The sequence below is a fragment of the Ovis canadensis genome, chromosome 20 (assembly GCF_042477335.2).
Source record: "Ovis canadensis isolate MfBH-ARS-UI-01 breed Bighorn chromosome 20, ARS-UI_OviCan_v2, whole genome shotgun sequence".
NCBI classification, from domain to species: domain Eukaryota; kingdom Metazoa; phylum Chordata; class Mammalia; order Artiodactyla; family Bovidae; genus Ovis; species Ovis canadensis.
In genome coordinates, this window is record NC_091264.1 from 65,075,390 (window position 1) to 65,099,778 (window position 24,389).

A 24,389-nucleotide genomic window follows, 5' to 3' on the forward strand; every position below is an offset into this window, starting at 1 on the left:
GCTCAGGAAGAGGGCCCAAACTGCGCCTGAAGAAGCCAGTTCCAACGGTCGAAGGAGAGCGATCTCGAGAGAACTGAGGCTCAAAAGGGATGATGAAGAGTCTGGAGGGGACCCTGAGCAGGCACCTGGGGGGACGGCCCCGGAGAGGGTCTGGGATGGTGGCGCTGAAAGAGAACGTGGGGACGCTCTGAAAAAGCCTGAAGAAAATGGTGTCGAGAAAGTCAGAAAGAAATGACCCTGAAAAATCAATCTGATTCGAAGATGGCAGCTCTGAGAGAGGGATGAAGATTCGAGGGAAGCTAAGAACAGGGAACGCGATCTGGCGGTGGATCAGGTGAAGAGGAAGATAATGAGGGTGGAGGAGGGTCTGAAGACGCCTGGGGGGCCGGGGGGCGGACAGGGAGGAGGCAGGTGAGGGCGTGTGAACGGAGGCGCAGCTGCGAGCGTGATGGGGGTGGGGGGGCTGCTGAGGAGAAGGGCCCGTCCTGGGCAGTGACGACGACCACGAAGAGGAGGGGCGGGCGGCGGGGAGACTCTCCCGCTACACGTGCCCGCAGCCCGGGGCCACGGCCAGGCCCGCTCCCGAGACTCTGCACGCTGACGGGACGCCTTCTCACTAAGGCCGGCGCCCTCACTGTGACCGGCCCTCAGGGATTGGAAAGATACGCTGGGTCGTGCTCAGTTAAAACCTAACACTCAAGACAGAAAAAGAAAAAGACACAAGAAGTGTGAACAGAGCGCTGCAACACAGGCTGTGAACAGATGACGTTTCCTCGACTTTCCAGAAAGTCCAGTCGCGCTGCAGAAAAACAAATACCTAACATCCAGTTTTGTGCCAAAACTACAACCATGACCCGCGAAAGCTGAATAAAGGGGAATGAAAGGCATGAGAAACGAACGCAGGGCTGGGAGAAGGACCTGCCAGAGACCCGGGGACAGCCAGCGGGGGACGGGAGCCGGCCCGCAGGACCCGGAGACACAGTCACACCCTGGCTGTTGTGACGTCCTTTATTACAAGCGCCTGCACAGCATTACACGTCTCACACCTCCTGCGTGGCCCCTGCAGTGTGGCGTGGCCCCGTCACTGCCCGAAGTACCACGGGGGCGAGCACGGGATGGGCTCCTCCTCCCAGATGGTCTTCAGCCTCTGCGCCCAGGAGGCCACCATCCTCTTTCTTTCTTCTTCGGACGCCATTTCAGGACCAAAACTGATCTGAGGGGCAAGGACTTTAAATCCGCAGAAGTGCAGTGTGCCGTGCTACAGTGCAAAGAGGGGAGCGCGGTGAGAAGCCACCCGCTGCTCAGTCACCCGGGGAACGCACGCAGCTGGCCTGCAGGGAGCTCAGAGAACCTCCCACCACCAGCGAGCCGAGAATGCGGGCGCTGCCCTGCAGCCTCAGGACCTGGCCGCTCCTGGGGGGCAGAGCGCGCTGGGAGGCTCCGACACAGCTCTCTAATCTCTGCTGCTGAGTCACACACTAAGTTTTATGGTTTTGATTGCTTAGGTAAATTGTGGCAATTCATGAAAGTGAAAGTCGCTCAGTCGTGCCAGACTCTGCGACCCCATGGACTATACAGGCCGGAATACTGGAGTGGGTAGCCTATTCCTTCTCCAGGGGATCTTCCCGACCCAGGAATCAAACTAGGGTCTCCTGCACTGCAGGCGGATTCTTTACCAACTGAGCCACCAGGGAGCCCTGAATGAGTTTATTCCAGCTACGTGTGCCACCATGGAAGGCTGCTCAAGACACGCATTAGGTGTAAACAACAAGGAATGTGAAGCGGGATTTGTGGCGCACTGTTCACGTAAAAAAAGAAATAGATACGGCAAGCTGAGTCATAACATGTGCATGTGTGAGAACACAGGGCCCTCCCTGGTGCAGCCAGTCCAGTGGCCGGCACTGCGTGCCCCCGTGCAGGGCGCCTGGGTTCGAGCCCTGCGCAGGCACCTGGGTCCCATGTGCTGCAGCTAAGGGTGAGCACGCCACAGCTGAGGAGACTGCATGCTCTGGTGGAGACCTGGCTCAGCCAAATAAATACGTGGATAGTTTTTTAAAAAAGAATATACATGGGCTGTAAGGAAATACATTAAATCATTGAAAGTGATTGTTTTCAAGGGCATTAAGAGAACTGAATTTCTATTTTTCATAGTCTCTGTGTTCCCATATGTACTTTTGCAAACTGAAACAAAGGTGAAGAATTTTTAAAAGCAGGAAGAACTGAAGCTCATGACGCACAGAGCCACCTCAGGGCTCCCGTTTACCCAGAGCGGACATCGGCCAACCGGGCTCGGCTTGGCCTCTGGCCAAGCAGCATCAAAGGTTCTCATAATCACAGCGTTTTCTCCATCAGCCAGCCTCTCCAGGGCTGCCAAGTAAAACATCCAAAAGGCTAAGAGCTTATGATATCCTGTTTCCGGGGGAGTCAGCACGGCCTGGCCTTCAGGCCCCCCTCACACCTGGGAGGAGCTGGGAGAGCTGTGTGTGTGTTGGGGGGCATACCTGGAGGGGCCACAGGAAGTACCGGAAGTCTCCGTTGACCCCAGTCTTGGAGAACATGCTGGCTGTGCCGCCTGTGGTTAAGGACAGGATGGCCAGCTTACCCTGTGGAGGACAGCATGGGATTGGGCGTGGACCCCAGGGAGGGTCGTCAATAGTGACTAGAGGGAAACCGAGGCCAGCTCCCCTGCCCCTCCCCTAACGGACAGACACACACTCCCATCTCTGTCCGGCCCAGCGGCAGGTGACAGCGACATCCGACGGGGCGGGGGAGGGACAGCCAGAGGGAGTGGGCCGGATGGACAGCACTGACGGGCCTGATGCTGGGGGAGCGGGCTTCGGAGGCGTGGGTGCAAGGGGTTGGCTGGGAGGGTGCACGACGCCCGCGGCCAGCAGGGCCGGGCTCCCGGGGCTGGTCAGCAAAGGGCGGCGTCTCTTCGCAGCCTGAGACGCCTCTCACGTCTCAGCGCTTTGTTTGTGCACACTTGTTTTCTGAGGCTTTTGGAACTTGACCGTCGTCTGCTCGCACGGGAAACCCACAGCTACGACATGCTGCACAGCGGCTGGGTCCACCATCCGCTCAGGTTATCCTGCTTTCAAGGTGGGTCCAGGCACTCAGAGGCGAACAGGTGCGCGGCCAGGCACGAGTCCACGCTGTGGAGCAGGCGTCCCCGGACCCCTGGCCGAGCACGCCGCCGGATGTGGACACCCTGCACCCTTTGCTGGAGGAAAGAGCCGTGACCCCAGGAACCATGCTTTCTCACCCGTGTAAGCCTTGCACACGGATGGTGCTCTGTGGGAGTTTGGTTAACAAAGGTAAACCAGAGATGACTTGCTGAGATGCCCCTTCCTTCTCTGGTGGACAAGGGTCCCTCATCCTGGGGGGTGGGGGTTGTACCTTGAGGAAGCCGTCATCGTAGGAGCCAGGGAAGTCGAAGGCAAAGCCCTGGCACAGCACCCTGTCCATCCAGCCCTTCAGCACGGCGGGCACGCTGAACCAGTACAGCGGGAACTGCGGGGGAGCAGGAGGGGGCGCTGGGGTGTCCGTCCACCTGGGGATTCGGGGGTGCCGCCTCCTCCCTGGCCTGGGCAGGCGGGTTCCCCCTGGGGCCGCAGGTGTGGGCAGCTTCTCCCCCTGCTCTGAGGTGTACGGAGTGGCGGTGGCAGTGGGCTGGGCGGGCAGGGCTGACAGCATCCTGGTGGCTGTCGAAGGTGGCTTTGGGTCCCTGTGACGTTGTGACTGTGGGCCCCTGACTGAGCCCGCTCTGGGGCAGCAGAACTGTGACCCCAGCCATGGGACCAGGGGGAGGGTGCGGGAAGGAGCCTGCCCCTCTCCCTGCCTGGGGTGAGACGCGGCGTCTGGGAGTCGGGCCTGGAGGTTCCGAGGAGCTGAGCCCGACTCCACACAGCAGCAGGGAGGTCTCCCTGGAGCCGCTGTGGCCCCCACAGAGGCCCCAAGACCACGTGCAATGCTAGTGTCAGGGAAAAGGGACGGGCACAGGCAGCGATCCGTCCCCAGAGCGGGAAGGGAGCCCGCGCTGGGGGCCGCACACTGCGGCTAGCAGCGTCTCGGGAGAGGGTCTGCGCACAGCCAGCACCGCAACGAGAGGGAAAACCAACCTGGAATATCACCAGGTCGGCCTCCTGAAGCTTCTTCTGCTCCTCAATGATGTCGCTGCTCAGAGACCGCTTCTCGTAAGCCTTGTGGGTCTCCACGCCGTAGTTGAAGAAGCCAGGGTTGGAGAGGGTGCCTGGGGGAGCAGGACAAAGGCTCTCGCTCAGGGGAACGTCCATGGCTCGCCAGCCCTGCAAGGTCACTGAGACCTGACTGGGGCGCGGGCCCTGGGGTCAGACTGCGGACACAGAGGAACAGCTAGGGTCCTCAGCTTCGAGGAGCCAGAGTCCAGGAGGGACAAACAACCACACGGTTAACATGGAGCATGAGAGGGCAGCGAGCTCAGGGCAGCCCCGTGGCACACAAACCCCACAGCCCCGACGCGGCGGCCTCGCCCACGTGGGCAGCAGGCGAGCAAAGCGCCCTGGGGATTTGACGGCGGAGCAGGAGTCCCACCGGCGGTCTAGAGGACTGGAGGGGAGGGGCTCCAGTGGGTGAGGCAGAGGCACCGCCGCGCTGGCCAGAGGAGGGCCTCGGGGAGCTGCCGAGGGCCAGGGCGGGAGGCCGGGGGCCGCACATGGCCCGGCTGCAGGGCTGCAGCTCGGCCACGGGGGCTCAGCTCTGCGTGCACATGGGTTGCGGTGGGGGCACATGGTTTATGCAGGAAACAGCCGTTTTCTCAATTTGGCTCTGAAAAGGCTGTGGCCTCAGCGATTATGGAGCAGGCCTGGTTGAGGCGGTGGGTTCAGGCAGCAGCAGGGCTGGGCCCTGAGGCAGGACCCCCGCAGTTAAACGGAAAGACGAGGCCTCGGTGCCCAGTGTTAACAGCGGTCACCAGTGGTTGAGGGTCTCCTTGTACCTCGCTGGGCTCTAACCTCATCATAACAGGCTGTTTCTACCTTTCATAACAACACGAGGGGCCAGGTAATTCCCAAGCGACCAGAGAGGAGTGGGGGGCTCAGGGTGGCCCCCCAGCACACAGACCTGCAGGGTGGCCCGAGTAGAGCCGGCCCCACCCTTGGGCGCCACGGCCGAGAGCATCCCGGGGCCCAGACTCCCCGGGGGCTTGCCTTCACTCAGAAGCTCGGCTGGGACCCTTCTGTGCGCGAGGCTGTGTGCTGAGCAGAGAGCCCGAGGAGGAGAGCCTGTGTCTCAGGCAGGCTGCCGCCCCCAGGTGTGGCGCCCACGGTGGACTCTGCTCCCGAGAGTGGTGAACAGATAGTGTGTGTGTGGGGGGGCACATGTACTCCAGGTAAAATATAAAAGAACAGAGCAAAGCAAAGGTCTGCAAATATCGGGGAAATGGGAATATTTTTATCTGTGTGGGTGTGGACGCACTTTCTTAGTAAGGCAGGAAACCCACAGTCATGCAGACACACCGACTCAGAGACTGAGACAGAAGATGGAGACAGCTGAGTCAACACGGGAACTGGTAAGTTACAACATGCGCCACAACGCAACAGTTGCTAACAAGACTCCTGAAAGCTCCAGAGAACAGAGCGCATCCCCATTCGTCCCTGTATCTACAGGGCTCCCGAGCTCTACAGGAACGCGTGCTTTGTTAACATCTGGAGGAGGACCTACCATGAGCCACACCGAAGAGCTCTGCCTGCTTGACCCTGGGGCCGCAGGCCAAGGAGGGTGTGTGAAGGGGCTCTTAAGAGTTCACCCTCTGCCCACTGTTCACCACACTTGAAATGCTGTTTCCGCAGAGCCCGTGTCTCACCTGATTCCCTGAACGCCAGTGGCCCCATCACACAGTACTCTCTGCCTCCCCAGACCCTGCTCTGTTGCTTTTCAGTGAAAAGAGCTGTTTGGTTTATTAAAAGAGAAAGACAAGGAGAGGCAAGGATACAACCATTACCACCAGTACTAAATGCTAAATCTGGGGTCTTGTTAACACAATTGCAAACAGGAGGGACCTAAAGGCATTTAATTTACTGGGAATTACTGGAAAGGCACAGGTGAAATTATTAGTTGCAGATGGTTTGACTGTGTATCAGGAAAGACCCAGAGAATCGGCTTAAAACTACGAACAGTGAGAAAGCCGTAGTGGCTGCACGCACGCGTGCACACAGACATGCACAGACCAGTCCTCTTCACGCAGAGAACAAAACCCAGTGAGAAAGATTTACGCAAGATCTGCATGAGGGAAACTCGTAAATGCACCTGGAGGATCGTAGAAGAACGTGGACACATGAGGAACCACGCCTGTTGCTGGAACAGCAGGGAGTGGCACTGAGAGTTCCGCTGTAAACAATCCGTTACCTTCAGAATCTTGCCAACTAAAGGCTGGAGCTTGCCATCTGCTCTACAGGGATTAAGTCACAAGCTGCTGTAGCCACTGATCTTCAGCACCCCCGGAAAGGAGTTCAGGGTGGAGATCAGGAATGAGACGCTCTATGCTCCAGGAAAAGGTAGAAAAACATGCCTTCAGATAGGTATTTTCAGAAGATTTTATGAGCCCAATTCTTGCAAGTCCTCATGTCTCTAAAGCACTGAAGTCACTAATGGTGACACCTGCTCCTCACGGCTAGCAGCAGCCTTCCGCCAAAATGTGGGCCTGACGACCACATGCCCCCCTCACCTGAATCCCACCCATCCTGACCTTCCCTCCAGCTCTCTGGAGCAGTTCCAGAGATAGCTGAGAGGCTGTCTCCCAGGCCACAGTCCTCACTTTATCCCGAACAAAACTTAATCACAACTGTCTTTCCTGGTGGTTCAGCCAATAAAGAATCTGCCCACAGTGCGGGAGGCCTGGATTTGATCCCTGGGTTGGGAGCACCCCCTGGAGGAGGGCATGGCAACCCACTCCAGTCTTCTTGCCTGGCGAAGGCCATGGACAGAGGAGCCTGGTGGGCTACAGTCCCTGGGGTCACAGAGAGTTGGACACGACTGAGCGACTCAGCACAGCACAGCTGGCGTGCTGTGCTTTTTATTTTTTCAGTCCACAATCTGGGAAGCTAATTCAAAAAATCTTTATGGGAAAGTCCAAGTAGCTGTAAAAACAATAAGGCAAATGAAGGTGCCCTGACTCTCGGAGATGGTACACGATGCGCCGAAATAGCGAGAGCCATGCGGTCCTGAGTCAGGGCCAGGAAGACAACACCGGAAGACAAAGTGCAGGAGACTCTGAGACGCGTGGGATTCAGGGCTCGACAAAGGCGGCTTTCTAAGGCAGACAGCTAGATAATGTAATAAGTGGGGATGAGAGCTGAGCGCGCACTTGGGAAAACCTGGATCTACACCTCACATCACACACTGAAATAAACTCTGAGTAGAGAACGTGCTTACTTGTAAAAAGGGGAACCTGCCAAACACTATAGCACCTTCCAAAAATAAGCATAGAGTTTGTATGGCACAAAACGCAAGGTCTAAATTAGCAACTAAGCAAAAGTAAACAGAAGCCAGCACAGCAAAGCCGAAACTACAAATAAACTGGGTAAAAATGCGTTTACAATTCATGCTTCAAACTCTACACCAGAGGCCGTTTCCCACCTGTCAATTGGCAGTTATCAAAAACTCCGTAAAACAAGGAAACGAGCACTTGCGAACACTGTGGGTTGGAGAGTGAACTGGTACAGCACTCACGGAAAGCAGCTCAATATTGTCGATGAAAATTCAAAACACACGTTCCCTCTGCCCAGCAACTCCATTCTAGATACACTCGCACGCGTGGGAAAGCATGCGGCCGCCACTTTTGCTGCGGTCCTGTTATCACAGCAAAAGTGAGAAGCAGCCGGAACTGCACGAGCGGGCACTACTGAAGCCTCGGTACCTCCAGACAACGGCAGAAAGAGGGAAAGCACCACGCAAGGCGGCATACAGGAGCGCGTGCTCCCATTTTTAAAAAGCGGAGAGAAAAGCCGTTATTCTGTTAACTGCTTTAGGTGCCCCCAGAGATGGCACAAACTGGCCCCAGAAAGATGCAGAGGCAGTGGGAGACCCCGGTTCCTGTGGGAGCCGGGAAGCTGGCTGGCTGGGGCTGCGGGAAAAGCCGTGCGCTGCAGACCTTTTCGACATGAGAATTGTACACCACCTCCAATGATGAGTTTTGTTTACAAACTTTTTTTTAACTAAAAAAAAAAAAAAAATTCCAAGAAGACAAAAAATACTCCTAACAATCTGATTTAAAAATGGGCAGAGGATTTGAACAGGTATCTTTCTGAGGAAAACACAGATGGCCAACAGGCATGTGAAAAGAAGCTCAACATCACTGATTATCAGGGACACAAAGCAAAATCATGGTGAGACACCACCTCTTGCCGGTCACAATGGCTGTCAGCAAGACAAGACACCCAGTGCTGCCGAGGACGTGGAGGAAAGCGGACCCTCGTGCGGCCAGTGTCCAGTGAAGCCACCGTGCGGAACAGTGTGGAGAGTCCCCAAGAAAGTTTAAAAAAAACCCAGAGCATTTATGACTCACCAGTGATATCCTTCCCTGTGGCCCTGGGCTCAAAGTTCATGGCATAGAGGTCAGAAACGGTGACGGCGCAGCCCTGCTGGCTCAGCTCAGCCACCGCCACGTCCTTCAGGGACCCGTTCAAAGACCTGGGCTCTTGGTGTGCGTAGACGATGAGCACTTTCTTACCTAAATCCAGACAAGAAACCATTTCTCTTGAAGAATACTTCCTCTGTCAAAGCTCCACAAGGACCAAGCTGATAGGAGGACACACACAACGGCTGAAGCTAAGTGAGAAAGACCGACGCTTTTTGCGGGAGACGGCGGTAAACCAAGGAGCATTTTCAGAACCTGGCTGTATCAGTTCACCACTGCTCGAGTTTACCAACATAGGAGTCAAGTTACAGTTCCCCAGGAATAACACGACTGCATTCTTTTAAAGCCCAATCTCTTCTGGTTATCCACTACGAGATGTTTCAGCCATGTGGCCTAAGCTCAGAATAAGAAACTACTGTGACTCATCTTTCCTGCTAACCCCTTGTTGGCAGGTCAGTCGCTGACACACAGCTCTGCTTCCTTCCTCTCCACTGAAAACTGACACATACATATATTAAAAAAAAAAAAAAATCAGATCCTGAGTCCCATGGGGAGGCAGGGCCTGCATGAAGCCCGGCTTCGGTGGAAAGCCTAACAACAGAGGCTCCACCCACTGCCTGGCGGTTGTCATTCATACCAACAGTCTCTGAAGCTGCACGGAGAAGGCAATGGCACCCCACTCCAGTACTCTTGCCTGGAAAATCCCATGGACAGAAGAGCCTAGGAGGCTGCAGCCCACGGGGTCACAAAGAGTCAGACACGACTGAGCGACTTCACTTTCACGCAGTGGGGAAGGAAATGGCAGCCCACTCCAGTGTTCTTGCCTGGACAATCCCAGGGACGGCAGAGCCTGGGGGCTTCCCGTCTATGGGGTCGCACAGGGTCGGACACGACTGAGGCGACTCAGCAGCAGCAGCAGCTGGAGCCGCACTGTCCTCCTTCAGGACATTCTCCAAGGTCGCGTGCCAGTTCCTTCTAGAAGGCAGCTGTAGGGATGTGTTTAAATTTTCTGTGGGAACCTCTTAAGACTAAAATATTTAAACTCTTGATCCATATTATTCTGTTTAGGCCCTTAAGGAGAAAATATAAATGTTAGTTTGAAGCAAAGAGCTTTGGGGCACTCAGCAGAGTGTAAAGGTTGAAATGCACGAGTGAAATTATACAAATGAAATATCCACAGTGATGGTTCTCAACCAGGGAGTGTTACCTCCCAGGGAGTGTTTCACAACATCTGGAGACATGTCTTGCTTGTGGCATCTGGAGGGAGGCGCTGCTGCGGAACACAGCTCGGGTCAGGACCCCCCGGCAGAGCACTCTCTGGCCCCAGATGTCAGCAGTGCCACAGTTCCCTGGTGGCTCAGATGGTAAAGTGTCTGACTACAATTTAGGAGACCTGGGTTCGATCCCTGGGTCGGGAAGTTCCCTGGAGAAGGAAAAGGCAACCCACTCCAGTACTCTTGCCTACAAAATCCCTTGGATGGAGGAGCCTGGTGTCCATGGGATTGCAAAGAGTCAGACATGACTGAACGACTTCACTTTCAACGTACAACATATGCGTAAAATAACGTGAATTTTTATGTTATGAAATGCAAGGATTTTCATGCTATGGTGCTGAACAAAAAGATGTCACAATGTTTCCACGTACAACATATGCATAAAATAACGTGAATTTTTATGTTATGAAATGCAAGGGTTTTCATGCTATGGTGCTGAACAAAAAGATGTCACAATGGGATGCATGCGTCATGCGGCATTTCTAACCATGGTCACTCCCGGGGCTCAGTCACTCAATATCTATTGATTGAGCAGCTATTATGTCCCAGGGGGTCATCCCAGAGGCTGGAGGCAAAGCAAAGACAAGATAAGCATTCTATTTTGGTGGGGCTGAAACGAACAATAAAACAAGAAAATACAAAACAAGATAATTCCAGGTAGCAGTCCACATTATAAACAACTTTTATACACGAGTGTTGTCTGGAGTTTTAATAACAAAGTATTCAATTTCTAATAAATTTTTCATTTAACAAAGTTTAACTCCCCCACAGCTAATAGTCACCTGCCATGTCCCAGGAAGATGGATATTCTTCTCTCTGAATCCTGCCGAGAGGAGGGTGTGCTGTTTTGTTAGTCCTGGGTGCAGGGGGCCCTGAGCTCTCAGGCACGGTCACTCTCAGTGATGCCAGTGACCTAGAAGAGGAAACAAATGCTGAGGGAGGTGGGGAGACATGGTGGGCAGCTCGACGTGCAGCCGTGGGCAGGCTGAGGCAGGGGAACAGCAAGCGTGAGGCAGCGTTGGGACTGGCCTGGGGAGCTCAGAGAGCCTACACGGGACATGCGGTTACAACAGAGCTGGGTGGTGGGAGATTCCGTCCAAGGGCTGGGCGGGTCAGAAGTGCACGAGTGAAGACTTTATCCTGAGCCTGGCAGAAGCCCCGGGAGCATGTCCGGAGAGTGATGGGCTGCAGACTCAGGGAGCACCTTCTCCTGAGGTCCCCGGGGTCAGGGCCCAAAGACAGTCTAGTTTAGGAAGAAAAGCTTTCATTTCAGTGCTGACAGCAGGGGAGGCATCCCCTTATCTCTCTGCCTGGTCCAGTGTACCTAGTTACATCACCTACCAGGCCGCTGGAGGCCTCGGAGTTCTGACTCCTCGTGGGGTCCAATTCTCCTAGTTGTACAGAATGAGAAACTGAGGCCCAAGAAGCAGGCCACTTGTCCAGCACTTCCCTACTGACCTTGCGCCACAGCAGGGAGAGCCGTCTCCTTCCGTGAAGAGGGCGCCCTTATCAGGCAGACAGGAAAACAGAAGCGTGCCGCTGTTAAACTACATACATCACCCCACACCAAACGGACTCACACCCTTTATGCACTCTATTTCGTTCCAGCCTCCTCGACCGCTCCTCTCCCGGGCTCCCTCCATCCCCCCTGGAACCGTAAAGAGCGGCGCAGGAAGCACACACCACATACATGTCCCACTTCTTGGATTTTCTGGCTGAGATTCTCAGGGAACTAAGGTTGGAGAAGCTGAGTTTCGGGTCCTGGCACCCGGGGCAAAGGCCGAGCCGGAACCCCGAGAGCCCAGGCCAGGCCTCCGAGCCGCCTGCTCGCGGACCCCAGGCGGCCCCTTGCCGTCCGCGCGTGGCGTCAGCGCGGGCCGAGTCCAGGGCCGAGGGCAGCGGCTGGGGGCAGCGACGGGCCTGCGCACACCTGCGCCCCAGGCCTCGCAAGTGCAGGGGGAAGCTCGGGCACGCGGGGGTGGAAGCCCGCGGAGACCCTGGCCCCGGGAAGCGGCCCCCGGAGAGCGCGGACACTCACCTCGGCCAAAACGCCCGAGTACGACCGGCAGGACGAGACTTCCCTCTGGGAGAACGTCCAGCGTCCACGCCACGATCCGGCCGCGCGGACTACGCACTCACAGGCGTCGCGAGCGGACAATGAGGGCGCGCTCCGCAGGCCTGGACGCGGGGCCCTGCCGGCGGAGCCCCGCCCATGCCCCGCCCACGAGCGCCGAGGCCACGCCCCCCGCCTCTGTCCGGAGCGCAGCCCCGCCCCCGACCTGTCCGGACCTCTCGTCGCGCTCGGCGTCCCGCCCCGGCATAAGCCCCGCCCACACGCCCTTCGCCCCGCCCCTGCCCTGTCCTCGCCCCTGGGAGCCGGACCGGGCTCCGCTCCGAGGCAGCTGAAGGGATGGCAGTTCTGGAAAGGGGGTGCGCCGTGTCCGCCCCTCCCGCCGCCTCCGCCCCTAGGCCCACTCAGGGTCAGAGCACTCAGCCGTAAAAAGGGTGAACGATCGGGGCCTCAGCAGCCGGGGCAAATTTGCAGAGAAATACGCTGCAGGAAAATCGCCAATCCCTGAGGGTCCCCCCTGAAAGATCACGTTTATGTATCATTCTCGAGATGAGATTCTAGAAACGGAGAGCAGGTTGGTGGTTGCCGGGTTTCTGGTGGGCAGGTGTGATTCTAAGGGGCCTTGTGCTGATGGGAATGCGCCGTGTGTGACCGTTCAGGCGGTGGCGCTGTTCTGTGGTCTGGCCTGACGTTCTTATTGGGGAGGCTGGGGGTAAAGGGCGCACAGGCAGGTTCAAGGCCAAGGAGATCCCCGGAAGGCAGAGAGACACCGAACTGGAGCCTGCAGACGTGTGCGGGAGGGCTTCTGGTGGGCACTTTGGGCCAATTGTCTCTTTTCTCTCTCTCTAGCACTTTCTGGCCTGCACCACCTCATTTGTAGACCCCCTGCCATTGGGACTCACTGGAGGACCCTCCCAAACTCTGCCTTGATTTCTGGTGTCCCGGGATGGCCCTTGGGGCTCTCCTGGTGGCTCAGACGGTAAAGAGCCTGCTTGCAATGCAGGAGACCCAGGTCTGATCCCTGCGTCGGGAAGATGCTCTGGAGATGTTCATGGCAACTCACTCCAGTACACTTACCTGGAGAATTCCATGGACAGAGGGTCCATGGGGTTGCAAAGAGTTGGACACCACTGAGTGACTAACTCTTTCACCTTCAGGATGGGCTGAGAGAGCGAAGGCTGGTTCCCCTTCGAGCATAACATTCCTGATGCAAACAACTGCAGCGTCTGCAGCGTCTGGGCGGTCTGTCCGAGGCTGCCGTCTTTCTTGGGTTCATAGTGAGGACGTGGTCTCTCTATGCGTGACATGCCTTCATGCCAGCAGCAGACAGGCCACCTTATCTTGTGAGCCTGGGAGGTGCTGGGGGCCGTTTTCATTTTAGAATGACCTTTGCCTGAGGGAAAAGCTGTGGAGGCATTTCCAAATGTACCAGAATGTCCTCAAAGACGAGATCTGGCTTAGTTTTCTTCCCTCTTTCTCGTCAGACTGAGATGATGTCCCCAAATCCTCTTTGAGTCACATGAGATGATTGCAACTAAGAAAGGAGGATGCAGGGACTCCGGGGTAACCTTCCAAGGGGGGGGGTGACTGACCCTGTTATCCCTTGGGAGGGGGTTGTTCACATCTTTGGTGTCATGAGGTTGTGGTTGTTTATGCAAAGTCATGTTCAACTCTTGCGACCTCATGGACTGTATAACCTGCCAGCCTTCTCTGGGATTTCCCAGGCAAGAATACTGGATTGGTTTGCCATTTCCTCCTCCAGGGGATCTTCCCAACCCAGAGATGGAACCTGCATCTCCCACTTGACAGGCAGATTCTTTACCACTGAGCCACCAGGGTGCTGTGAGGACCAATAGGGAAAACAGCCGGGCCTCCCGGTGACTGTGGAGCCGCAGGCAACCAGGCTGGGAGCCGTCCAGACCCTGGTGTGGAGTGGAAGTGCTGGGCCGGAAGGGAGATCAAGATGCGACCCCGCCTCTGAAAACTCGCAGGTCGGGGGAGCTTCTGGGTCCAGCCGCGCTTTGATCCTAGTCCGCGAAGAGGCAGCACCATCTGGCGGCCGCGCGCGGGAATCGCAGGTGCGGAGGGGACGTCGCCCTCTGGACAAGGTCAGCTGGCCGGCGCTCCCCTGGGTCTTCAGGATGGTGAAAGCGCCAGCGGTGGATTGGATAGGGGCCCGTCTGGCGAAGAGAAATGTGATTCCCTGCTAATCTGGCGTTTACTGCACACAGGACATTGCTACTGTGAGCCTACGGAGGAGGCGGTGCTATTAAAACGAGATACAGCATCGACAGCAAGCATGACCTCTAAGGGTCGTGAGTGGAGTGTTCACCCCTTGCAGAGGAGAAAGAGGCTTAGGCTTCCGGCGGGTGTCGGGGGGGAGGGGGGAGGCAGTTAAGCCAGCTGCATACTTCTTTGCCTCAGTTCAGTTCAGTTCAGTTCAGTCCAGTTCAGTTCAGTTCAGTCGCTCAGTCGTGTCCGACTCTTTGCGACCCCATGAATCGCAGCACGCCAGGCCTCCCTGTCCATCACCAACTCCCGGAGTTCACTCAGACTCACGTGCATCGAGTCGGTGATGCCATCCAGCCATCTCATCCTGGGTCGTCCCCTTCTCCTCCTGCCCCCAATCCCTCCCAGCATCAGAGTCTTTTCCAGTGAGTCAACTCTTCTCATGAGGTGGCCAAAGTACTGGAGTTTCAGCTTTAGCATCATTCCTTCCAAAGAAATCCCAGGGTTGATCTCCTTCAAAATGGACTGGTTGGATCTCCTTGCAGTCCAAAGGACTCTCAAGAGTCAGCTGCCCCTTATTTTGTGTTTCAGATGAAAATTAATATTGAGGGTTACCTCAAGACTAATCGAAGTAGCTTGAACGTTTTCCTAGAGAAGTAGTTCCTTTTGGTTTTATTTAACGGCTTTTCTTTCCTCTACGAACATCATCCACCTTCTTTTGGGAAACAAACTTCCTGAGAACTCAGGTTGTGTTTGTAAATATATTTATCCACCTCTCTGCCTGGCCGCACTGGGTCTCGGCTGGGCGTATGGGATCTAATTCTCCCACCAGGGATCAAACCCCGGGCCCCTGCATTGGGAATGTGGAATCCTATCTCCTGATCACCAGGGAAGTCCCTCTAGTTAATCTTTTTTTTTTTTTTTTATGGTGGTAAAATCTCTGTAACAAAAGATCTGTCGTTTCAACCATTGTAAGTACACAACGGTATTAATTATATTCAGTGGCATTAATTACATTCAGAATGCCATGCAATGTCACTATTTTTACTTCTGAAAATTTGTCATCATCCCAAACAGAAACTCACTAATCCTTAAGCAGAAACTCCAAACTCCCCACTCCACCCAGGCTCTGTACCGATAATCTTTCTGCTTTCCATGAACTTGCCTGTTCTCGATGTTTCATACAACTGGGATCATGCAACAGGCGGCCTTTTGCTCTGGGTTTCTTCACTGAGCGCAATGTTTTCAAGGCTCATCCGTATCATGACATGCATCAGAACTTCACTCCTTTTTGCTGCTGAATAATATTCTACTTCATGCACATACCACAGTTTATCCTTCCATATGTTGTTTTAACCTTGCATAGGTTGATGGACACTTGGGTCATTTGGCTGTTGTGAATAATGCTGAAATAATTATTGGGGCACAAGTGTCTGAGCCCCTTTTAAAAAAATCTTCTGGGTGTATACCAAGGAGTGAAATTGCAGCATCGTGTAGTAACTGTTTTGCTTTTTAAGGAACTGCCAAACTGGTTTCCACAGTGGTTCCACTGTTTTGGAGTAGGATATGGCAATCCCCTCCAGTTTCTTGCCTGGAGAATTCCATGGGCTGGCTACAGTCCATGAAGTTGCAAAGAGTCAGACACGGCTGAGAGACTAACACGCCACGTCCACTGCTTTACGTTCCGACTGATTTCTCTACATTTCTCATCATCTGCTATGTTGCTTTTCTTTGTATTATTGTTTTAGCTGCGCTGATGTTTTTCCTAATGTCTCACTGTGGTTTTGTTCAGCATTTCCCTGGTGACTAATGATGTTCAGAATCGTTTCTTGTGCTCACTGGCCATTTGTTTACCTTTGATGAAATAGCTATACAAATCCTTTGTCCATTACGTAATTGGGTTGTTTGTCTATTTGTGGTTGAATAATAGGAGTTCTGTATATACTGTGGATGTTATCAGATTTATAATTTGCAAGCATTTTCTCCCGTTCTGTAGGTTGTCTTTCACTTTTGGGGGGAGGGTCCTATTTCTCTAAAAGCAATTAGCCAGAGTTTCCCTTAGTTCTCTCCCATAGTTACTCCTTGCTTGCTGCTGCGTTCCCGAGGAAGAGTTGGAAGATGGTTTGGAGGCATTGTCTTTGCTCAGGGAATAGGCTGGTTGTCTGAGTCTTTTCAGGTTTCTTTGGACATTTCAGGACGAGCAGATGTCTCATGTTTTCAGGGTGTCCCTTGTCTCCCTTTGAAGATCATCCAACCCCGGAAATCTCAAGAAGCAACACAGCGGCTTTTCTCAAATGTAACTAGAAGAGATCGACCTGGCCAGTTTCGTTAGGAAATTAGCTATTATGATGATTCCCATACAAAACCCCTGGTTTCTGAGAACTTTCACTTCCTGTGGTATTTTGGGAAGACCTGCTGCTTGTCAAGAGTGATTGAGCTAGATTCCTCAAATGCTGTGGCTGGAATTCTAATGGCAACATGTCGTGAACTGGCTATTTCATTAATAAATCGGAAATGGATAATGTGCCCACAAAATGGGAATCTGGAGACCAGATTCAAGTAAAAAACTCCATGACTAAATAGGTTTTCGATGTTAAGTGGCCAGTCAGGCCATGAATAATCGACTCATTAAAAACGAGAATGCAGGCATCTCGTATTTTAACTTATTTTAAATCATCGACTCAATGGACATGAGTTTGAGCAAACTCCAGGGAAGTCTGGCATGCTGCAGTCCATGGGGTCGCAAAGAGTGAGATGTGACTGAGCGACTGAACAACAATTCAGCAGTTAGTTGACAATCCAATACTGGCAAATTCAACATGCTTTCTGAAATTACTTTTGCATGTACTTACTTGGACCCAAGCAAACCTATAACTCCGTTTCTACCCCAAACCAATAAGAGTGTTTTGGCAACTGTGGGAATACAGATATTAAGCTCTCACGGCACACAGTGACCTATGGTGGGTGAAAGTTTGATTAAAAATTAGAAGTAAAGGGTACTTTCAAGACTGTACTACTGGAATTGCAAATATATTTTAGCAAAATTCTGTTCTATGACTTATCTTCCTACTTCATGATAAGTGTTGGATGAGAGGATATGAACTGAGTAAGTCTCGCTGCTATTCAAGGACAAGCTAGAATGGCACTTGCTATTTCTGGGTAATTACCAGAAATAAGAATAGTGTGGGTTTGTGCCGTTAGCACTAACCCAGCGCTTACTGAGTGCCCGCAGTGTGCTATGTTCCTTATGTGGATGAGCTGACTTAGTCCCAACGGCAGCACCGTAATGCAGTTTCTATTGCTATTTCCATTTCACAGATGAGAAAACTGAGGTCCAAAGAGTCTAGTAAAGATGCAAAGCACCCTGGCTCCAGAGCCCACCTTAAACTATGATACTGAATTGAAGATAAGTGTCCCCAGTGATAGGGCTGAAAGGGGGTGCAGGGACGTAGGAGGTTGTTCACTTCTCATAAGGTTAAGAAAAAGAACATAAGCCGAAACCACATTCCCTGCAACAGTAGAGTCTGTTTCTGAAGGAGCTGAGAATCGAAGGTGTGCTGAGACGTGCGGTTCTCTGACTGCTCAGCGCTGCACACAGCAGCGGACAGCAGCGAGAACCCCAGGAAGAAGTCCGCCCCCTCGTAGGGGCGGAAGCAGCCTCTGGCGCACGTGTACGCGGCTCAGAGCGGTGAGTACGCAGAGCAGTGAGTATGCAGCACTCCTGAGCCTGTGTGCATTGTGGGTGGCCCTTAATCCAAGCTTGGTTTCCGGTGTTTCTTTCTTGATAATGTCCTTAGACACATACAGTTTTTCAATTTTGATGAAATCCAATTCATCTATTTTTTTTTGTTTTTATCTTGAACTTTTGGTGTCATATCTAAGAGCCCATTGCCAAGTCCAAAGATCCTGGACATTTACTCCTGTGTTTTCTTCTAACAGTTTTATAGTTTAGTTCTTATATTTAGGTTTTTGATCAATTTTGAGTTATTTTTGTAAGGGGAGAACTTCATCCTTGAGTATGGAAATCCAGTTGTCCAGGATCACCTAGGGAGAGAACATCTGTCCCCCGTTGAATGAAATCAGTTGACCATCGATGTTTTAAATGAGGTTTCTTTTATTTGTTTTCACAAAATGATCGTGTGTGGTTTTTTTCCTCTTCATACTATTCATGTGATGGGCGACAGGGATAGACTCTCTTATGTTGAGTCACCATTGTATATCCTTGAACTAAGGCCCTCTTGGTCATGATGTGTAATCCTTTTGATATCTTGTTGGATGCAATTTGCCAGTATCTTGCTGAGGCTTTTGCATCAATATTCATACGGAATATTGTTCTATAATTGTATTTTCCCGTGGTGTCTGTGTCTTGCTTTGGTGTTGGCCTATGAGTTCACAAGTCCCCCCCTCCAACTCCCCCCCCCCCACCAGTTTCCTGTAAGAATTTGAGAAGGGTTAGTGTGAGAATTTGCCAGGGGGCTACCTGGTCCTGGAATCTGCTGGGAGGTTTTCCTTTTCCTTTTTAAAAAAACTTAACATTAAAGTGAGATATTTGGTTTGTGGGGAGTCAGTGAGGGAACTTGAGGAGTTAAGAATTATGTATAATTTAATTCAGGCCCATACGACCTCATGACGATGTAACAGTTTCTTAATTCATTTCTTGCAATAGACTTTCCCATATTCTGGTCATTCCAAATATTATGGTAATTATGTTTCCTAAATCATTGCTTTTCCTTGTCACACAATACTCAAAAAGTGCGAATGTCTTCCTGTTGCTTGTAGAATTATTCATAATTTTTAAAAATTCACGAATTTTAAACTGATAACTTAATTTAAATTAATAATTTTAAAAGTGTAAATAATTGTAGAATTATTAATAATTTCAAAAAATTTTAGCATTCTACTCAATCTTCCTTTTGACTCTTTCTCACCTAAGCTCTAAATCAGCTGCTTCTCCTGCGCTTATGGGAATTGTGTTCCAGGGAGACTGGTTCATTCATTCTCATTTCTATAACTGCTTCTTTCTGGCTAAACCTGAAATGAGTGTTTAAGAGCAAAGCCCTACCGATGATAAGCCATGATCTTGAGCAGTCATCCCAAAGATACATATGTGTGCATTTTCAATTCATGTTGGGCTTTTAAATAAAGAGGCTTTAAGTGGAGACTCGCATGCTGATGTGGCACGTTCTGCCTCAGTGCAGATGTACATGGCCCGTGTTTTTCCCAGGCCTTAGGAGCAGAAGCTAATGATCAGGCTCTGTGAACGCCTTTTGTTCCAGGGAGAAGTGAAACAAATTTAGTGTAGTGTCTCTGCTGTTCATCTCTGAAAGTCCCGCTGGAGCCTCCTTCCCCTCCCTCCTTCCAGCAACCCCGGGGCCTGACCAGGTCGCCCTCATCAGCTCTTCCTTCCAGGCCCCAGCCCCAGGCACGGCCCTGCCCACCGCCTGCCGCCTTTCCTCTGGAGCACCGCTGCACGGACACCCCGCGCCAGGGAGCAAACCTCCGCCTCCCACCCCTGCGCTGCTGCAGAGCCATCTTCCCGGTGCACCGCTCTGCTGTGTGACCCCGGCGCTCGGAATCCTCCAGGGACTCCCGCAGCCCGTCAGATAACACCCACACGTGGAGGCCTGACAGACGAGGCCCTTCGTAGGCGTCCGGCCCGAACGGCCTCGTGTCTGTGGCCCAGCAGCAGTAACTTGTGTGTCTCCCCGGCCATGCCCAGGTTTTCGTTTTCCCATCGCTGGTTTGGAAGCCCCTCCTCCCGCGGTCCTCTGGGCTCATCCTCCTCTTCTCATCTCCGCCGAGGGCAGTGGGTTCGGGACCCCCTCTCCGAGTCTCCAGCCAGGCTTCTTGCTGTGTCTACTCACGCTGCCCCTCAAACGCAGCGTCACCACAGCACTGTGGTTCAGTTGCTAAGCCACACCACGTCAAACGCCATTTATTTGCATGTCTGTGCGGGAAGAAACCTCAGTTCTGTCTTTCCCCAAATGGGGAAGAACCCAGTTCCTCCCTCCCGGGGTCTCTCTTCCTTATTCCTCACACAAAGCATTTCCCTGCTGACTCTTCTGGTGGTGAAATGTGTGGGAGGCTTTCCCACACCAGTCAGTTCTCACGACACCAGCTAGGTGTCCTACAGTTTAAGTTGATTCCGACGCTTTGTACCTGGAGACAGGGTCAGATCCCAGAGGCTAAGGGCTCAGCCCCGCAAGGCCGCTCGCTTGTCCCCCAAGTACCAGTCTGTCACAAGTGACCCAGAGCTCCTGTCTGGTATGACGACAAATCGGAGGTTCCCAGGACCCCCTCCTCAGGTTTGATTAACTTGCTAGAATGGCTCCTAGAACTCAGTGAAAGGCTTACTCATCTTCACCTATTTACTAAAGGATGTGATAAAGGACACTAATATAAAGAGCCGTGCAGGGCGAGGTCTGGGTGTGTCCCGAGAGTCTCTGTCCCCATGGACTTAGGGTGCGTCCCCTCCCCGCACATCCACCCGGAAGCTCTCCAGGCCCCACACTATTCGGATTTTATGTACAGAGGCTTGATCAATTATTAACTCCATTTCCAGACCTTCTCCCTTCTCAAGAGAATGCAGGGGTGAGGCTGAAGTTTCCAAGCTTCTCATCATGGCTTGGCCTTTCTGGGGGGGAGCCCTCATGCAGGAGCTCCACCCAGAGTCAGCCCATGCGAACCGAAGACACCCCATTTCCTGTCACCCAGGAAATGACACAGGGTCCAGGAGCTCCATGTCAGCAGCTGGGGTCAGAGGCCAAATTCTAGAACAAAAGACTCCCAGTGTTCTTATCACTTAGAAAATCAGCAGAGTTTCAGGGACTCTGTGCCAGGGGCCGGTGGCAGACACGAGTCGCATTTTTTTCTACTCTCTCACAATATCTATCAGGTATCCCGAGGCCGGGACTCTGTCTCCTACCGTGACGTCCCCAGACCCCAGTGCAGCTTCTGGCCTACAGCCGGTGCTCAATAGCAGGCTGTGGAAGGGGGCCTTCCCTGGGGGTCCAGTGGTGAAGAATCTGCCTTCCAAATGCAGAGAATGCGGGTGCAATCCCCGGTTGGGGACCTAAGATCCCACCCACCCCGGGGCAACCCTGCACACAGCAACTAAGACTCCATGTGGCCGAAGACATAATAAATGAAAAAGAATAAAAGAGAAGTTCTGTAAGTTACACATAAAAAAAAAAAAGTTTCTGGAACGAATGAAATAATTAGTCATCTCACTGGCTGGTGTTGTCACCGTGGGCATTTCATGAATTCTGGGTGTTCAGGTAAAAAGCCATTCAGGGCGATCGCAGTCATCACGTCATCTGAGAATGCTCTGTAGACGAGCCCAGGGCTTGCCCGGCCGCGCGGCCCAGATGGCTCACAGGAGGAGCGGCCCCAGGTCCTTGTGCAGGTCTCCCGTTGCCTTTGGAGTCAGGGGCGCCCCGGAAGGGCGGGCAGTGTGTGCGCTGCTGCGACCTGGCGGGGAGGGCAGGGCGGAACGGAGGCCGAAGGCAGAGTGCTTCCCTCCCCCCGCGTGCGCTCTGCCCCCTCCTGATGAGGGGCTCGGGTGGGCGACCTATGGGCGGATGGACACCTAGAATGTGCTGAAACTGCTTGCTTTCTTTAGAAGAAGGAAAATGTTCTGAGCACGCTCCCCAAGCAGGAACAAGGGAAAATGCATATCTCATGTCCCTTTTGGCTTTCGTCCAGACGCCTGTGGGACATTAATGAATGGAAACCCTGGGTAAACAGACAGGGGACCGGCAGGGGGCGCTCTCGCCCTGCAGCCACAGCGGAGCCCCACGGTGGAAGGGAGAGGCCCCTTCCTTCCCGCCAGGACTCGGCCGTGAGAAGCCCAGGCTCTGTGTACCCAGCCGGCCGGGCCCGTGTCCCCTCTATGAAAGCTGCTCCTTCCCTTGCCGGGTGGGGTCTTGCATGTGGCCGCCACGGCAGAGAGCCTTAACTGCAATTCCCTGCTGATCCCGAATTGAATAAACCCAACTTTGGTGATTGATAGGGAGGCCTGGCGTGCTGCGATTCATGGGGTCACAAAGAATCGGTTGCAACTGAGCAACTGAACTGAACTGAACTGAACTGAACTTTGAGGCAGAAACACCTGCAGTCTGTTTGCTTCAGGTCAACAGACGCAAGCTTGCATTTTGGAAGGTAACCTCCTACCCTTCGTGAGAAACCCAGCACGTCGTCAAGGCCATCTGGCTCCCGGAACACTAGGCCTGGCCAAGAAGGCACCCTCCTAAACCTCCAAGGCCATGCCCTACAGAGCAGGTCCTATTTCAGGCCCCGTCCCCCAGGCACCACCTGCCAGGGTGGCAGCATCTGGGCGGTCTTGGCGCGACCCGGGCAGGACAGACCAGCGGAAATCGGCTGCGTAACAGCTGAGCCCTGCTTGCCACAGTTTTTGTTTGTCTCGTTTTGGCAGCTTCGTTGCCACAGGGCCCAGTGAGGACTGACTGCTCTGATCAAGCCACTAGGACTCTCTCGGCATTTGAGGAGGCAGTTCCTGGGGCTTCTCACGAAGATTCACCCAGCTCCCTTCCAGGACGCTGCACGGTGGCGGGCCCGGACAACAGGCCCTGGCTCATCTTGCTCTTCACTTCTTGAGACATGAGTCACCCAGATGATTCCAGAGAAAGTGAGTATCTCTAGATGAGAAAAAAGTAAGGCTGGGGGAACTTCTATTCAGTTATTTCACTATTTCTTAAAATTTTATGATCAGCAATGTTAAAAAATTTTGAGTAACAAGATTCCCTTAATTTAACTCAGATTTTAAGTGAGAGCATAACTGCAAAATAAATAACAACTAACTAACTGGGTCCAGTAAAATGACTGAGACCCATATTCTGAAGAACGTCTTCCAGGTTTCAGGTGATTCAAGCTTAGACGGAGCCCCTCCATGCCTCACAGACCTCACCTGTAGGCACCTGTCTTCCAGGTGCTGGGTTGACATGTGCAGCTGGAAAGAACAAATTTCATTGGAGCCACTAGACTAAAGACCTAAAATAATAACAAACACTTACCAAGCTAGAAAAAGCAGTGTTACTTTGCTTCGCTCTTGTGAACGTGGAAGTTGCTCAGTCGTGTCTGACTCTTTGTGACCCCATGCATTGTAGCCAGCCAGGCTCCTCTGTCCACGGAAATCTGCAGGCCAGAATACTGGAGTGGGTAGCCATTCCCTTCTCCAGGGGATCTTCCCAGCCCAGGAATATCAGGGTCTGCTGCATTGCAGGCAGATTCTTTACCAGCTAAGCTACCAAGGAGCCCTCACTCTTGTACTCTTGACAAAATAATCGTTTTCCGGTTTAGATTTTCCTAATATTTTACAGTTGTTTCTGATTGCCACCATTCAGAAGGCATGCGACACGCTCATCTCCATTCTGTCCTCAGAACACAAACTGCCTTCCAGTTCTTGCGGCTCGGGCCAGCACCCCGCCCTCCTCCCTGTCCCTCTGATTCCCTCGACTCAGGCTTGTTAGGGCAGTGTTGATCTGCGGGGAGGAGCAGCTCCTCACCCTCCTAACTCTCCACTTCCTCGTCAATCAAAGCAGACAGTACCGGCCCCTTCTGGACACTCCAGTCGGCTTCCACCTGCCCTTCTCCTCCTCAGTCTTCCTGCCTAGGAGCCCTTTTCATTTTGTTAGTGCTGATTAGCTCAGCTGATAAAGAATCCGCCTGCAGTGAGGAAGACCTGGGTTCAATCCCTGGGTTGGGAAGATCCCCTGTAGAAGGGAAAGGCTACCCACTCCAGCATTCTGGCCTGCAGGATTCTATACATGAACCATACAGTCCTTGGGGTCGCAGAGTCGGACACGACGGAGCGACTTTCACTCTCCCTCTGGCGGGGCCTCAGCCTCTGGCCCCAGCTATGACTGACACACAGGCGCAGCTGGGCCGGTGAATCCGCCTGCGGCTCCTGCGCCTACGTCCCCCATCCTGCTCTGTTCCTACTTGTCTCCTGGGCACCTTCACTTCATGCTCCGCAAGCACCCGAGTCCTCTTCGACAGGAGATGCGGGTTTGATCCCCGGGTCAGCAGTTTCCCCTGGAGCAGGAAATGAACATCCTATGAGTGGATTTCCAGTCCATGGTGGGCGACAGTCTGTGGGGCCTCAAGGAGTCCGGCACGACTGACCACTAAGCGCAGCAATGCTGCATTAGACCCCTGACCCTCCCCTTCCCCAGCAGGCTCTCTT

At 53.2% G+C, this 24,389-nt stretch overlaps 1 protein-coding gene across 35 annotated transcripts; it reads right to left on the reverse strand.

Moving 5' to 3' along the window:
* Nucleotides 1-994: 994 nt before the first annotated feature.
* On the reverse strand, nt 995-21,612 carry NQO2 (N-ribosyldihydronicotinamide:quinone dehydrogenase 2). Of its 35 annotated transcripts, none has more exons than XM_069562965.1 (10): nt 11,924-12,153; nt 11,227-11,276; nt 11,090-11,128; nt 10,668-10,798; nt 9,436-9,597; nt 8,540-8,704; nt 4,119-4,249; nt 3,397-3,510; nt 2,502-2,603; nt 995-1,258 (listed from the first exon to the last, which is right to left on the reverse strand). In XM_069562965.1, exons 6-10 carry the CDS (start codon nt 8,577-8,579, stop codon nt 1,082-1,084), a joined length of 564 nt encoding a protein of 187 aa, XP_069419066.1. In that variant the 5' UTR covers nt 8,580-8,704; nt 9,436-9,597; nt 10,668-10,798; nt 11,090-11,128; nt 11,227-11,276; nt 11,924-12,153; the 3' UTR covers nt 995-1,081. The 35 variants fall into 35 exon arrangements, with proteins under 35 accessions (XP_069419066.1, XP_069419068.1, XP_069419069.1 ...); XM_069562967.1 differs by having other exon boundaries at nt 10,937-11,146; nt 11,227-11,390; nt 11,924-12,138; XM_069562968.1 differs by having other exon boundaries at nt 10,937-11,128; nt 11,924-12,108.
* Between the last annotated feature and the right edge of the window lie 2,777 nt (nt 21,613-24,389).

Excerpts from the sequence above, each read along its gene's own strand:
- NQO2 (XM_069562954.1), bottom strand. Across the intron at positions 3,511-4,118 it reads CCGACCTGGTGATATTCCAG|TTCCCGCTGTACTGGTTCAG; the intron begins GTTGGTTTTCCC and ends GCTCCCCCGCAG. Across the intron at positions 1,259-2,501 it reads ACTTCCTGTGGCCCCTCCAG|CACGGCACACTGCACTTCTG; the intron begins GTATGCCCCCCA and ends TTTGCACTGTAG.